We start from the raw sequence: 14,751 nt of genomic DNA on the forward strand, positions 1-14,751 counted from the left end.
GGCATAACAGAGGAGAGGAGAGAAGACAGGGGCATAACAGAGGAGAGGAGAGAAGACAGGGGCATAACAGAGGAGAGGAGAGAAGACAGGGGGCATAACAGAGGAGAGCAGAGAAGACAGGAGCATAACAGAGGAGAGCAGAGAAGACAGGAGCATAACAGAGGAGAGCAGAGAAGACAGGGGCATAACAGAGGAGAGGAGAGAAGACAGGGGCATAACAGAGGAGAGCAGAGAAGACAGGGGCATAACAGAGGAGAGCAGAGAAGACAGGGGCATAACAGAGGAGAGCAGAGAATACAGGGGGCATAACAGAGGAGAGGAGAGAAGACAGGGGGCATAACAGAGGAGAGCAGAGAAGACAGGGGCATAACAGAGGAGAGGAGAGAAGACAGGGGCATAACAGAGGAGAGCAGAGAAGACAGGGGCATAACAGAGGAGAGCAGAGAAGACAGGGGCATAACAGAGGAGAGGAGAGGAGAGATGACAGGGGCATAACAGAGGAGAGGAGAGGAGAGAAGACAGGGGCATAACAGAGGAGAGGAGAGAAGACAGGGGCATAACAGAGGAGAGGAGAGATGACAGGGGCATAACAGAGGAGAGGAGAGATGACAGGGGCATAACAGAGGAGAGGAGAGAAGACAGGGGCATAACAGAGGACAGGAGAGAAGACAGGAGCATAACAGAGGAGAGCAGAGAAGACAGGGGCATAACAGAGGAGAGCAGAGAAGACAGGGGCATAACAGAGGAGAGGAGAGATGACAGGGGCATAACAGAGGAGAGGAGAGAAGACAGGGGCATAACAGAGGACAGGAGAGAAGACATGGGCATAACAGAGGAGAGGAGAGAAGACAGGGGCATAACAGAGGAGAGAAGACAGGGGCATAACAGAGGAGAGCAGAGAAGACAGGGGCATAACAGAGGAGAGGAGAGAAGACAGGGGCATAACAGAGGACAGGAGAGAAGACATGGGCATAACAGAGGAGAGGAGAGAAGACAGGGGCATAACAGAGGAGAGAAGACAGGGGCATAACAGAGGAGAGCAGAGAAGACAGGGGCATAACAGAGGAGAGGAGAGAAGACAGGGGCATAACAGAGGAGAGCAGAGAAGACAGGGGCATAACAGAGGAGAGGAGACAAGACAGGGGCATAACAGAGGACAGGAGAGAAGACAGGGGCATGACAGAGGAGAGGAGAGAAGACAGGGGCATAACAGAGGAGAGAAGACAGGGGCATAACAGAGGAGAGAAGACAGGGGCATAACAGAGGAGAGGAGGGTAGAAAAAAAGAGGAGAGGTGCTGAGACCACTGTAAAGTTGTGTGCTTTGCTCTGCCAGGGGGTTGACATGTGAATAAATGGCCAAGGCTCCCATGTCTTTGCTGAGAGGGCAGTGTGGTATTCTATTGTATTTTTCATTTCAGTATTTCAACCAGGTTTTTTCCCAGGCATATTTCCCACAACAGTTACATTTTTGACTTTCATTTTATTTGACGTTCACATTGATCCTGCAGCTAAATAAACATAACAAAGACTAGTAATAGCTCCTCACTGTGGGATCCAATAGTATATATTATATTGTCTCTTTCAATAAAGACTGAAGCATCGGTATCCAACTTCTAACCCTGGTCTGGACATCATTGTAACTAGGCACCAGTACAGCCTCTCTGGTCTGGACATCATTGTAACTAGGCACCAGTACAGCCTCTCTGGTCTGGACATCATTGTAACTAGGCACCAGTACAGCCTCTCTGGTCTGGACATCATTGTAACTAGGCACCAGTACAGCCTCTCTGGTCTGGACATCATTGTAACTAGGCACCAGTACAGCCTCTCTGGTCTGGACATCATTGTAACTAGGCACCAGTACAGCCTCTCTGGTCTGGACATCATTGTAACTAGGCACCAGTACAGCCTCTCTGGTCTGGACATCATCGTAACTAGGCACCAGTACAGCCTCTCTGGTCTGGACATCATCGTAACTAGGCACCAGTACAGCCTCTCTGCTTTTCCCACGTGTTCTTTTACTGCTTTTAATTGAGGTGAATACTGTTATAATTTTGGATTTGCATTGAACTGTTATCTTATATTCTGTTTCTGTTCTGTACAACTGTTAGATGTAGGGGAGTGTTTTGCCACCTCTGCATCTCTACAAACCCCTGTTCTGACATACACATCTCCAGGATGTGATCATTTAGCCTCTTATAGTCTAAGACCTGTCTAAGTCCGTTCTACTAAGCTGTATAGAATGGTTTAAGAATGTCATACCAAGGACGGTTTAGCTATTTTATTTTGAATTTTAAAACCCCTGGAAGTATCCACCCAAAATTTTTGGAGGCCTTATTGCTATTAGGCCATACAAACACATCGAATAACAGATTCACTACATGGAAAAACATTCCCAAAATATCAAAAAGAAGTTTGTTCTGAAGTGTCTGTCCTAGAGATAAAAGAAAGATCAGGAAACACACATTTTTTTTTGGCACTAAACAGTCTCCATATATACATGAATTAAAATGGTACCAGGAGACCTTCAGATGACCTCTTGTGAGGCCTGTGGGTGTCCTAGAGCAACTCAACTGACATGTTCGAGTATAGGGTCATAATAGTTTGTAGGCCAAACCATTCAGGTGCTACAGACGATTTTGTGAGAAGGTCTGACAATCACTGCTCTAGCTCTGTCACCTTTCACCCCAGATGTCTTCTGGTCTGACAAACACTGCTCTAGCTCTGTCACCATTCACCCCAGATGTGTGTGTGTGTGTGTGTGTGTGTGTGTGTGTGTGTGTGTGTGTGTGTGTGTGTGTGTGTGTTCCAGGACTATTGGTTCTCACTGGTGTTCAAGCGTCTGGTGGGCCCCAGGGTGTTGGCGGTGCGGGTAGCAGGCTTACAGAGGAAACCACAGCCAGGGAGGGTCATCCGAGACAAACTACGCATTTACGCCCATTGTACCAGCTTCCACAAGTAAGTGCTGCAGCCCTGTACCAGCTTCCACAACTAAAAACCAGAGCCATATACTGTACCAGCTTCCACAACTAAAAACCAGAGCCATATACTGTACCAGCTTTCACAACTAAAAACCAGAGCCATACCCTGTACCAGCTTTCACAAGTAAAAACCAGAGCCATATACTGTACCAGCTTCCACAACTAAAAACTAGAGCCATACACTGTACCAGCTTCCACAACTAAAAACCAGAGCCATACCCTGTACCAGCTTTCACAAGTAAAAACCAGAGCCATATACTGTACCAGCTTTCACAACTAAAAACCAGAGCCATACCCTGTACCAGCTTTCACAAGTAAAAACCAGAGCCATATACTGTACCAGCTTCCACAACTAAAAACCAGAGCCATATACTGTACCAGCTTCCACAACTAAAAACCAGAGCCATATACTGTACCAGCTTCCACAACTAAAAACCAGAGCCATACCCTGTACCAGCTTCCACAACTAAAAACCAGAGCCATACCCTGTACCAGCTTCCACAACTAAAAACCAGAGCCATATACTGTACCAGCTTCCACAAGTAAAAACCAGAGCCATACCCTGTACCAGCTTCCACAACTAAAAACCAGAGCCATATACTGTACCAGCTTCCACAAGTAAAAACCAGAGCCATACCCTGTACCAGCTTCCACAACTAAAAACCAGAGCCATATACTGTACCAGCTTCCACAACTAAAAACCAGAGCCATATACTGTACCAGCTTTCACAACTAAAACCAGAGCCATATAGTGTACCAGCTTCCACAAGTAAAAACCAGAGCCATACCCTGTACCAGCTTTCACAACTAAAAACCAGAGCCATATACTGTACCAGCTTTCACAACTAAAAACCAGAGCCATATACTGTACCAGCTTCCACAACTAAAAGCCAGAGCCATACCCTGTACCAGCTTCCACAAGTAAAAACCAGAGCCAAATACTGTACCAGCTTCCACAAGTAAAAACCAGAGCCATATACTGTACCAGCTTTCACAACTAAAAACCAGAGCCATACCCTGTACCAGCTTCCACAAGTAAAAACCAGAGCCATATACTGTACCAGCTTCCACAAGTAAAAACCAGAGCCATACCCTGTACCAGCTTCCACAAGTAAAAACCAGAGCCATATACTGTACCAGCTTCCACAAGTAAAAACCAGAGCCATATACTGTACCAGCTTCCACAACTAAAAACCAGAGCCATACCCTGTACCAGCTTTCACAAGTAAAAACCAGAGCCATATACTGTACCAGCTTCCACAACTAAAAACCAGAGCCATATACTGTACCAGCTTCCACAACTAAAAACCAGAGCCATACCCTGTACCAGCTTCCACAACTAAAAACCAGAGCCATACCCTGTACCAGCTTCCACAACTAAAAACCAGAGCCATATACTGTACCAGCTTCCACAAGTAAAAACCAGAGCCATACCCTGTACCAGCTTCCACAACTAAAAACCAGAGCCATATACTGTACCAGCTTCCACAAGTAAAAACCAGAGCCATACCCTGTACCAGCTTCCACAACTAAAAACCAGAGCCATATACTGTACCAGCTTCCACAACTAAAAACCAGAGCCATATACTGTACCAGCTTTCACAACTAAAACCAGAGCCATATACTGTACCAGCTTCCACAAGTAAAAACCAGAGCCATACCCTGTACCAGCTTTCACAACTAAAAACCAGAGCCATATACTGTACCAGCTTTCACAACTAAAAACCAGAGCCATATACTGTACCAGCTTCCACAACTAAAAGCCAGAGCCATACCCTGTACCAGCTTCCACAAGTAAAAACCAGAGCCAAATACTGTACCAGCTTCCACAAGTAAAAACCAGAGCCATATACTGTACCAGCTTTCACAACTAAAAACCAGAGCCATACCCTGTACCAGCTTCCACAAGTAAAAACCAGAGCCATATACTGTACCAGCTTCCACAAGTAAAAACCAGAGCCATACCCTGTACCAGCTTCCACAAGTAAAAACCAGAGCCATATACTGTACCAGCTTCCACAAGTAAAAACCAGAGCCATATACTGTACCAGCTTCCACAACTAAAAACCAGAGCCATACCTGTACCAGCTTTCACAAGTAAAAACCAGAGCCATATACTGTACCAGCTTCCACAACTAAAAACCAGAGCCATGTACTGTACCAGCTTTCACAACTAAAACCAGAGCCATATACTGTACCAGCTTCCACAAGTAAAAACCAGAGCCATACCCTGTACCAGCTTTCACAACTAAAAACCAGAGCCATATACTGTACCAGCTTTCACAACTAAAAACCAGAGCCATATACTGTACCAGCTTCCACAACTAAAAGCCAGAGCCATACCCTGTACCAGCTTCCACAAGTAAAAACCAGAGCCAAATACTGTACCAGCTTCCACAAGTAAAAACCAGAGCCATATACTGTACCAGCTTTCACAACTAAAAACCAGAGCCATACCCTGTACCAGCTTCCACAAGTAAAAACCAGAGCCATATACTGTACCAGCTTCCACAAGTAAAAACCAGAGCCATATACTGTACCAGCTTCCACAAGTAAAAACCAGAGCCATATACTGTACCAGCTTCCACAACTAAAAACCAGAGCCATACCCTGTACCAGCTTTCACAAGTAAAAACCAGAGCCATATACTGTACCAGCTTCCACAAGTAAAAACCAGAGCCATATACTGTACCAGCTTCCACAAGTAAAAACCAGAGCCATATACTGTACCAGCTTCCACAACTAAAAACCAGAGCCATATACTGTACCAGCTTCCACAACTAAAAACCAGAGCCATATACTGTACCAGCTTCCACAACTAAAAACCAGAGCCGTATACTGTACCAGCTTTCACAACTAAAAACCAGAGCCATACCCTGTACCAGCTTCCACAACTAAAAACCAGAGCCATATACTGTACCAGCTTCCACAACTAAAAACCAGAGCCATACCCTGTACCAGCTTCCACAACTAAAAACCAGAGCCATATACTGTACCAGCTTCCACAAGTAAAAACCAGAGCCATACCCTGTACCAGCTTCCACAACTAAAAACCAGAGCCATATACTGTACCAGCTTCCACAAGTAAAAACCAGAGCCATATACTGTACCAGCTTCCACAACTAAAAACCAGAGCCATACCCTGTACCAGCTTTCACAAGTAAAAACCAGAGCCATATACTGTACCAGCTTCCACAAGTAAAAACCAGAGCCATATACTGTACCAGCTTCCACAACTAAAAACCAGAGCCATATACTGTACCAGCTTCCACAACTAAAAACCAGAGCCATATACTGTACCAGCTTCCACAAGTAAAAACCAGAGCCATATACTGTACCAGCTTCCACAAGTAAAAACCAGAGCCATATACTGTACCAGCTTCCACAACTAAAAACCAGAGCCATATACTGTACCAGCTTCCACAACTAAAAACCAGAGCCATATACTGTACCAGCTTCCACAACTAAAAACCAGAGCCGTATACTGTACCAGCTTTCACAACTAAAAACCAGAGCCATACCCTGTACCAGCTTCCACAACTAAAAACCAGAGCCATATACTGTACCAGCTTCCACAACTAAAAACCAGAGCCATACCCTGTACCAGCTTCCACAACTAAAAACCAGAGCCATATACTGTACCAGCTTCCACAACTAAAAACCAGAGCCATACCCTGTACCAGCTTCCACAACTAAAAACCAGAGCCATACCCTGTACCAGATTCCACAACTAAAAACCAGAGCCATATACTGTACCAGCTTTCACAAGTAAAAACCAGAGCCGTATACTGTACCAGCTTCCACAAGTAAAAACCAGAGCCATATACTGTACCAGCTTCCACAACTAAAAACCAGAGCCGTATACTGTACCAGCTTTCACAACTAAAAACCAGAGCCATATACTGTACCAGCTTCCACAACTAAAAACCAGAGCCATATACTGTACCAGCTTCCACAACTAAAAACCAGAGCCATATACTGTACCAGCTTCCACAAGTAAAAACCAGAGCCATACCCTGTACCAGCTTCCACAAGTAAAGATTACAGCCATACACTCTATCAGATTCCACATGTAAAGATTACAGCCATTCACTGTACCAGATTCCACAAGTAAAGATTACAGCCATACACTGTAAGTACAATTTTGGCCTAAGGACAAAGATTAGTTTGGTGGCTAAAAAGCACTCAAAACTCAGACTTCTATGGCTTGTCCCATTTTCCCTACCTTGGTGTTACATTCTTAATAGATTCACAGACACCTGAGGCACGGTGTCTAGTCACTGTGTCTAGTCTCTCCTGCACTATAGCCCATTAATAAGCCACTCTAGCCATGATAAATCACATTAATTACCCAGCCTGCCACAATTCTGCCTGGTCAGCTCATAAATAACCCTCATCCAGACTACTCAGTCTTTCAGAGCGGCCAGGCCATAAAACATAACAGGTATCACTTATCAGGTGTGTGAGGGACTCTTCTCTTTGTCAAAGAGGCGGCAACAGGCCTTTATCTCAGCTCGGATTGGTTGGAGGGGGTTTTGGGGGAGTGTGAGGGGAGATGGAGGTACAAAGGGTACGTCTGTCCCAGAATAGATAAAGAGCAGCACCATCCCCCTGTTCCCCCTGTTCAAGGTTATCATTTAACCCAGCCGTATGTGATGTGTAACAGGTCAGCAGCAGAGATTTCAGCACCAGGCTAGACTTACTGCCCTCCGTCCCATCTATACACACACGGCTCAGTTACATCTGTTCACCTGGCTCCGCACACCACATTATCTATATGTAATAACTATGTTCTATATTTTTTATTGAATATACAATAAACACCTATAAGTGTTTATCAGTCTTCCATCTTTGCTGGTGAACATTTTCTTTGATCTTTCTCCTCAGGTCCAGGCCGTTGGATGTGTCCCTGTTCTATTCCATCTCAGTTGCAGGTGTGGTGTAGAGAGCAGTAGCGTAATGATACACTCTAGGGACTCGGGATCTACTGATACAGACGACACACCTCACATCTGATCTGTTACCCACGGTGTGGCCTGTTGACAGATCTGCAGAGATTTGAAATAGTTGTCATCCAATGCTTTCCATCTGGCATCTGGAAGGATAGGACGCCTTTTATGATGGGAGCCTTTTGCCCCTGGCATGGCACTTATATCTGGATCTCAACAGTCATCCTCCTTTAACCAGTTAGCAGTTTCAGTACGCTTTTGCTATCAAGGGTATTGTATTCTTCTCGCCAGTTAGCAGGTTAAGTACTCTGTTGCTACCAAGGGTATTGTATTATTCTAGCCAGTTAGCCAGTTAACCAGTTAGCCCGTTATTGGTTTCAGTACTCTTTTGCTATCAAGGGTATTGTATTATTCTAGCCAGTTAGCCAGTTAACCAGTTAGCCCGTTATTGGTTTCAGTACTCTGTTGCTACCAAGGGTATTGTATTATTCTAGCCAGTTAGCCAGTTAACCAGTTAGCCCGTTATTGGTTTCAGTACTCTTTTGCTATCAAGGGTATTGTATTATTCTAGCCAGTTAGCCAGTTCGCCAGTTAGCGGTTTCAGTACTCTTTTGCTATCAAGGGTATTGTATTCTTCTAGCCAGTTAGCCAGTTAGCCCATTATTGGTTTCAGTACTCTTTTGCTATCAAGGGTATTGTATTCTTTAGCCAGTTAGCCAGTTAACGGTTTCAGTTCTATTTTGGGTATTGTATTCTTCTAGCCAGTTAGCCAGTTAACGGTTTCAGTTCTATTTTGGGTATTGTATTCTTCTAGCCAGTCAGCAGTTTCTAGCTTTCCAGACATTTAGTGGTTAGCGTGGTCTGTTTCACTCTAAACCAATTCTTCAGCATCAAACAACGTGAAAGGTTGTTTACTTTCCTGCTTCTAATGCCTCAGAACCTCATCTTTTTGAACTCCTGGGCTGTCTTTATCCCTCTCTCCATCTCTTCCTCTAATCTATGGGTATCTAACACTCCATCTCTTTCTGACTGATACATCCCAGCCCTAAGCAATGTTTGGCATAAGGCTTCAATAGTTGAGCAGAAGAAATACTCTAGGGCTGACTGATTACACTGTCTGACACAAAGACAGACAGACGTTGCTTTCTGTTTACAGACGTGACCAACCCTGATTCTAATCTGTTCTCTTTCCATGTGTCTATGTTTGCATTTTTCAAGTCACTTGAATCGTCTCTCTGTGGGTCTGCTCAGCATTTCCTTGTTGTACGATGAGGTGTAGAAACAGAGAGTGAACAAAAACCTGAAGCCGTGAGAGCTGGAGAATGAGAGAGATGGAGAGATTGCTAATCAGAGGAGGATCGCTAATCGACCGATCTGACAAAGCCCAACGCTGACCCTTAACAATGTGGTCCTCTGAAACCTATGGTGCACACACACACACACACACACACACACACACACACACACACACACACCCTGAAACATATGGGACCACTCCAGTTGTGTTGATCTAGCCTTCACATTATGCATTTTATTATGTTTTTCTTATCTTTGGCCAATATTCCCTAAATCCTCTCCCCAGCACTCTGAACACATGCAGTGTTGTCTGTTTAATTCTAGGAGGTCAGTCCCACACTTTCACACCCTCCAATTGATCCCTAATGTGATGTGAGTAGAGACTACAGGTCTTAGGTCTTGAGCATATCAAAACATATTAGATCCCTTCAATCTGGGCATATACCACAGTATTATGAAATGTAATGTAAATATCTAGAAAAAGGGCTAAGAGGGCAATGGAAGAATAACACAAAATACAGTTTTATCTGGACTTATAAACTAAACATAAATAATAGGTTCAGGATTGTTATAAAGATAATATATTACAGTGAGTTTATGGAATGCTTGGAACACATTTGATTTTGATTTCACGAGAGTTTTGATCCTGTTATTAAATTGTCTGGTAGAGCCTTTACTCTGTTTTTAACGTGTTTGTCCTGTTCAGTTACTGAAGTTTCTATTGTACTTAGCAGATGAAGACACTATAGAGCACCTTACAGATCTAGATAGACATAGTGAGACAAGGGGAGTGAGAAAGCAACAAAAGGTAGTCTCTGCAGTGGGGGGGGGGGGGGGGGTGTGCTTAGTGTTTTGGGACTGATTCATGCGATTAGAAGAAGAACAAGAAGACCATTAAAACGAATATTTGTGTTTACCATTCATTTAGAATGCTTCTCTTCCTTCCAGTCATAACTACGTGAAAGGGTCCATAACGATCTATATCATCAACCTGCATCGGTCCAGGAAGAAAATCAAGCTGGCGGGAACCTTACGTAACAAGACTGTCCATCAGTACCTGCTGCAGCCCTACGGGGCAGACGGACTACACGCCAGGTCAGTAGTGCATAGCAGGGGTCTGATACACACTCACACATACGCACTTGCTCTCTCTTTCTCTCTCTCACTCCTTTCTCCTTACTCTCTCTCTCCCTTTCTCTCCTCCTCTCTCCTTCCATTTATATTTATTTATCTCTATATCTCTCGCTGTCTCAGGGATCATGTGTAGCTACGGCCAATATTTAGGTGTTTCCCCCAAGAAATGTTTCTATAGAAAAGAAGCTCATTTACTGCATTTCTATACAATACAAAACTATTTCAAATGCTATTTGGAGAACAGCAAAAACAAGCTAAAAAGACCCCAGCCATTATCACCTTGGCTTCATTCACCTCAGTCCATCTACAAAGAACACACAGCCTGTTAGCTATACAATTGTAATGTTATGCCCCGCCACAAGTTTGGGAACCACAGTACTGACCTCTGTCTCCTCTGCTTCCTCCTGCATGCATTGCAGCCTGCCCCAGCCTCACCACTGAGTGCCACATCACTGTCTGTTTCAGTAGCCTACTCTGTGTAAAGTTATTTTGAGTATTTTTTGCTAATGCATTTTTTAAAAAAAAGAAGATTTTATTTAACCTTTATTTAACTAGGCAAGTCAATCTTTTGTCTGGCATCTCGCCAACACACTACCAGCAGCATCTCCAGACTAATTGCCTATTGAGCCGACTGTGAGATGGGGTAGTTCGTTTCATATCTCAGGTGCTCAGCCTGTGCCGTGAGAGTGCGGAGTTAGCTGTTCGAGAGTTTGTTGAATGTTCTGTGCATCGGCCGGACAGAACAGCTATGTCCGGTAAGACGAGAGGTGGTGGTGTGTGTCTAATTGTCAATAACAACTGGTGAGCAATGTCTTATATTAAGGAAGTCTCTAGGTATTGCTCGCTTGAGGTAGAGCACCTCATGAAAAACAATAGACAACATTTTCTACCAAAACATTTTTCATCTATATTTGTTCAAAGCCAACTATTTACCACCACAAACCAATGCTGGCACTACGACCACATTTAACGAGCTGTATAATTTGAACAAGGCTAATCTGAAAACAAGGCTCCCTAAATTTTTATCAGCATATCGAAAGCACGACCCGGGCTGGCAAAATTCTGGATCAATTGTTACACTAACTTCCGCGATGCATACAAAGCCCTCCCTCGCCCTCCTTTCGGCAAATCTGACCACGAATCCATTTTGTTGCTTCCAGCCTATAAACAGAAACTAAAACAGGAAACGCCTGTGCTCAGGTCTGTTCAATGCTGGTCCGACCAATCTGATTCCAGACTTCTAGATTGCTTCGATCACGTGGACTGGGATACGTTCCGGATAGCGTCGAACAACAACATTGATGTATACGCTGATTCGGTGAGTGAGTTCATTAGCAAGTGCATCGGTGATGTTGTACCCATGGCGACTATTTAACCTTCCCCAACCAGAAACCGTGGATTGATGGCAGCATTCACGCAAAACTGAAAGCCGAACCACTGCTTTTAATTAGGGCAAGGTGACCGGAAACATGACAGAATACAAACAGTGTAGCTATTCCCTCCGTAAGGCAATCAAACAAGCTAAGCGTCAGTATAGAGACAAAGTAGATTCGCAATTCAATGGCTCAGACACAAGACGTATGTCGCAGGGTCTACAGTCAATAACAGACTACAAAAAGAGCACCAGTCCCGTCGCAGACCCCGATGTCTTGCTCCCAGACAAACTAAACAACTTCTTTGCTCTCTTTGAGGACAATACAGTGCCACCGATGCGGCCTGTCACCAAAACCTGCGGGCTCTCCTTCACCGCAGCCAACGTGAGTAAAACATTTAACCCTCGCAAGGCTGCCGGCCCAGACGGCATCCATAGCAGTGTCCTCAGAGCATGCGCAGACCAGCTGGCTGGTGTGTTTACGGACATATTCAATCAATCCCTATCCCAGTCTGCTGTTCCCTCATGCTTCAAGAGGACCACCATTGTTCCTGTTCCCAAGTAAGCTAAGGTAACTGAGCTAAACGACTATCGCCCCGTAGCACTCACTTCTGTCATCATGAAGTGCTTTGAGAGACTCTACTCTAATTTGCTTACTGCCCCAATAGGTCCACAGACGACGCAATCACACTGCACACTGCCCTATCCCATCTGGACAAGAGGAATACAAATGTAAGAATGCTGTTCATCGACTACAGCTCAGCATTTAACACCATAGTACCCTCCAAACTCACCATTAAGTTCGAAACCCTGGGTCTCGACCCCGCCCTTTGCAACTGGGTCCTGGACTTTCTGATGGGACGCCCCCAGGTGGTGAGGGTAGGAAACAACATCTCCACCCTGATGATCCTCAACACTGGGGCCCCACAAGGGTGCGTTCTGAGCCCTCTCCTGTACTCCCTGTTCACCTATGACTGCGTGGCCACGCACGCCTCCAACTCAATCATCAAGTTAGCCGACAACACAACAGTGGAATGGATTGATTACCAAAAGCGACGAGATGGCCTAGAGGGAGGAGGTGAGGGCCCTCGGAGTGTGGTGTCAGGAAAATAACCTCACACTTGACGTCAACAAAACTAAGGAGATGATTGTGGACTTCAGGAAACAGCAGAGGGAACACCCCCATATCCACATCAATGGAACAGTAGTGGAGAGGGTAGCAAGTTTTAAGTTCCTCGGCGTACACATCCCAGACAAACTGAATTGGTCCACCCACACAGACAGCATCGTGAAGAAGGCGCAGCAGCGCCTCTTTAACCTCAGGAGGTTGAAGAAATTCAGCTTGTCACCAAAAGCACTCACAAACTTCTACAGATGCACAATCGAGAGCATCCTGTCGGGCTGTATCACCGCCTGATACGGCAACTGCTCCGCCCACAACCGTAAGGCTCTCCAGAGGGTAGTGAGGTCTGCACAACGCATCACCGGGGGCAAACTACCTGCCCTCCAGGACACCTACACCACCCGATGTCACAGGAAGGCCATAAAATCATCAAGGACAACAACCACCCGAGCCACTGCCTGTTCACCCCGCTATCATCCAGAAGGCGAGGTCAGTACAGGTGCATCAAAGCTGGGACCGAGAGACTGAAAAACAGCTTCTATCTCAAGGCCATCAGACTGTTAAAACCTGATGACGGGTTCGGGTTCCCCTTTGGGAATGACCCCTCCCACGTTCAGCTGGAACGTGGCGCATGGAACGCAAAAATATTCTTAGAAATATTTAACCTCCACACATTAACAAGTCCAATACCTCAAATGAAAGATAAACACCTTGTTCATCTACCCAGCATGTCAGATTTTTTAAATGTTTTACGGCGAAAACACACCACATATTTATATTAGACCACCACCGAAACGAAGACAAGAGGCAGCCATTTTATCCCAGAAAATATAAAATTATAAAAGCAGGATTAAAAAATAAATCATTCACTAACCTTTTGAAAATCTTCATCAGATGACAGTAATAGGACATGTTACACAGTACATTTTTTTTTTCAATAATATGCCATTTATATCCATAAATGTCCATTTACATTGAATTCATGTTCAGAAAATACTCAAAAATGTCCGCAGAAAATATAGGTAGCGCCGCAAGATAACGTAAATAGACATCATAAACTTTGACTAAATATACATGTTCTACATATAGTTAGAAAGATACACTGCTTCTTAATGCAATCGCTTTGTTACATTTCTTTTTAACGTTACAGAAATCGCTCACTATTCAATATTCTGAGACAGCGCTCAGATATAAGCTATATTTCTCCGCTATGTTGGAGTCAACAGAAACACAGATTTCAGCATAAATATTCCCTTACCTTTGATGGTCTTCGTTCAGAATGTACTGGAAGGGTTCATACTTACCCAAAACATTGCTTGGTTTCAAGTCTTGTGTCTTTGTATTAGCTACTGCTAACAATATCAGCTGAAATGCACCCAAAATGTCCTCTGGTCCGGAAAAGTTGCGCATCAAAACTTCAAAATTACATATTATATGTCGACTAAACAGGTCAAACTAAGTGCAGAATCAAGCTTTAGGATGTTGTAAACATACAAAACAATTTTCTATTCAACCGGTCATTGTTAGCTCTCCCCCGGAGTGCTGGAACAAAGGAATGGCTGGGACCAATTCGCGCCCCAACGCACAGGTATTTTCTCGCGGCACTCACTCAATTCACTCCCATAGCGGGATTTGAACGATTAAACGCTCTACTGAATGAGGACATCTAGTGGAAGACATAGAAAGTGTCCCCAGATCCATAGCTGGTTGGGAAGGGTGGGGGCGATGACGTCAAAGTTGCCCCAACTTTCATGACCACAAAACTAGTTTGGAAGAATGCCTGCCCTGTGAGTTCTGCTATACTTACAGACATAATTCCAACGGTTTTAGAAGCTTTAGAGTGTTTTCTATCCAATAATAATTATTATATGCATATATTAGCATATAATTTTTGA

The 14,751-nt window shown here is 44.4% G+C and overlaps 1 protein-coding gene across 2 annotated transcripts in view; it reads left to right on the forward strand.

Moving 5' to 3' along the window:
- The window catches only part of LOC110499532 (heparanase 2), a 229,610-nt gene that overhangs the window by 197,456 nt on the left and 17,403 nt on the right, over positions 1 to 14,751 (forward strand). The window contains exons 10-11 of one of the 2 annotated variants that reach the window (XM_036956206.2): positions 2,814 to 2,959; positions 10,176 to 10,322. In XM_036956206.2, the coding sequence (XP_036812101.2) occupies positions 2,814 to 2,959; positions 10,176 to 10,322 (293 nt within the window). Of the gene's footprint in view, positions 1 to 2,813; positions 3,987 to 10,175; positions 10,323 to 14,751 lie in introns of those variants that run through there. The other variant, XR_016489499.1, reaches the window with a different exon arrangement.

The sequence above is a fragment of the Oncorhynchus mykiss genome, chromosome 20 (assembly GCF_057628025.1).
Source record: "Oncorhynchus mykiss isolate SJ-2025 chromosome 20, ASM5762802v1, whole genome shotgun sequence".
In the NCBI taxonomy this organism is placed as follows: domain Eukaryota; kingdom Metazoa; phylum Chordata; class Actinopteri; order Salmoniformes; family Salmonidae; genus Oncorhynchus; species Oncorhynchus mykiss.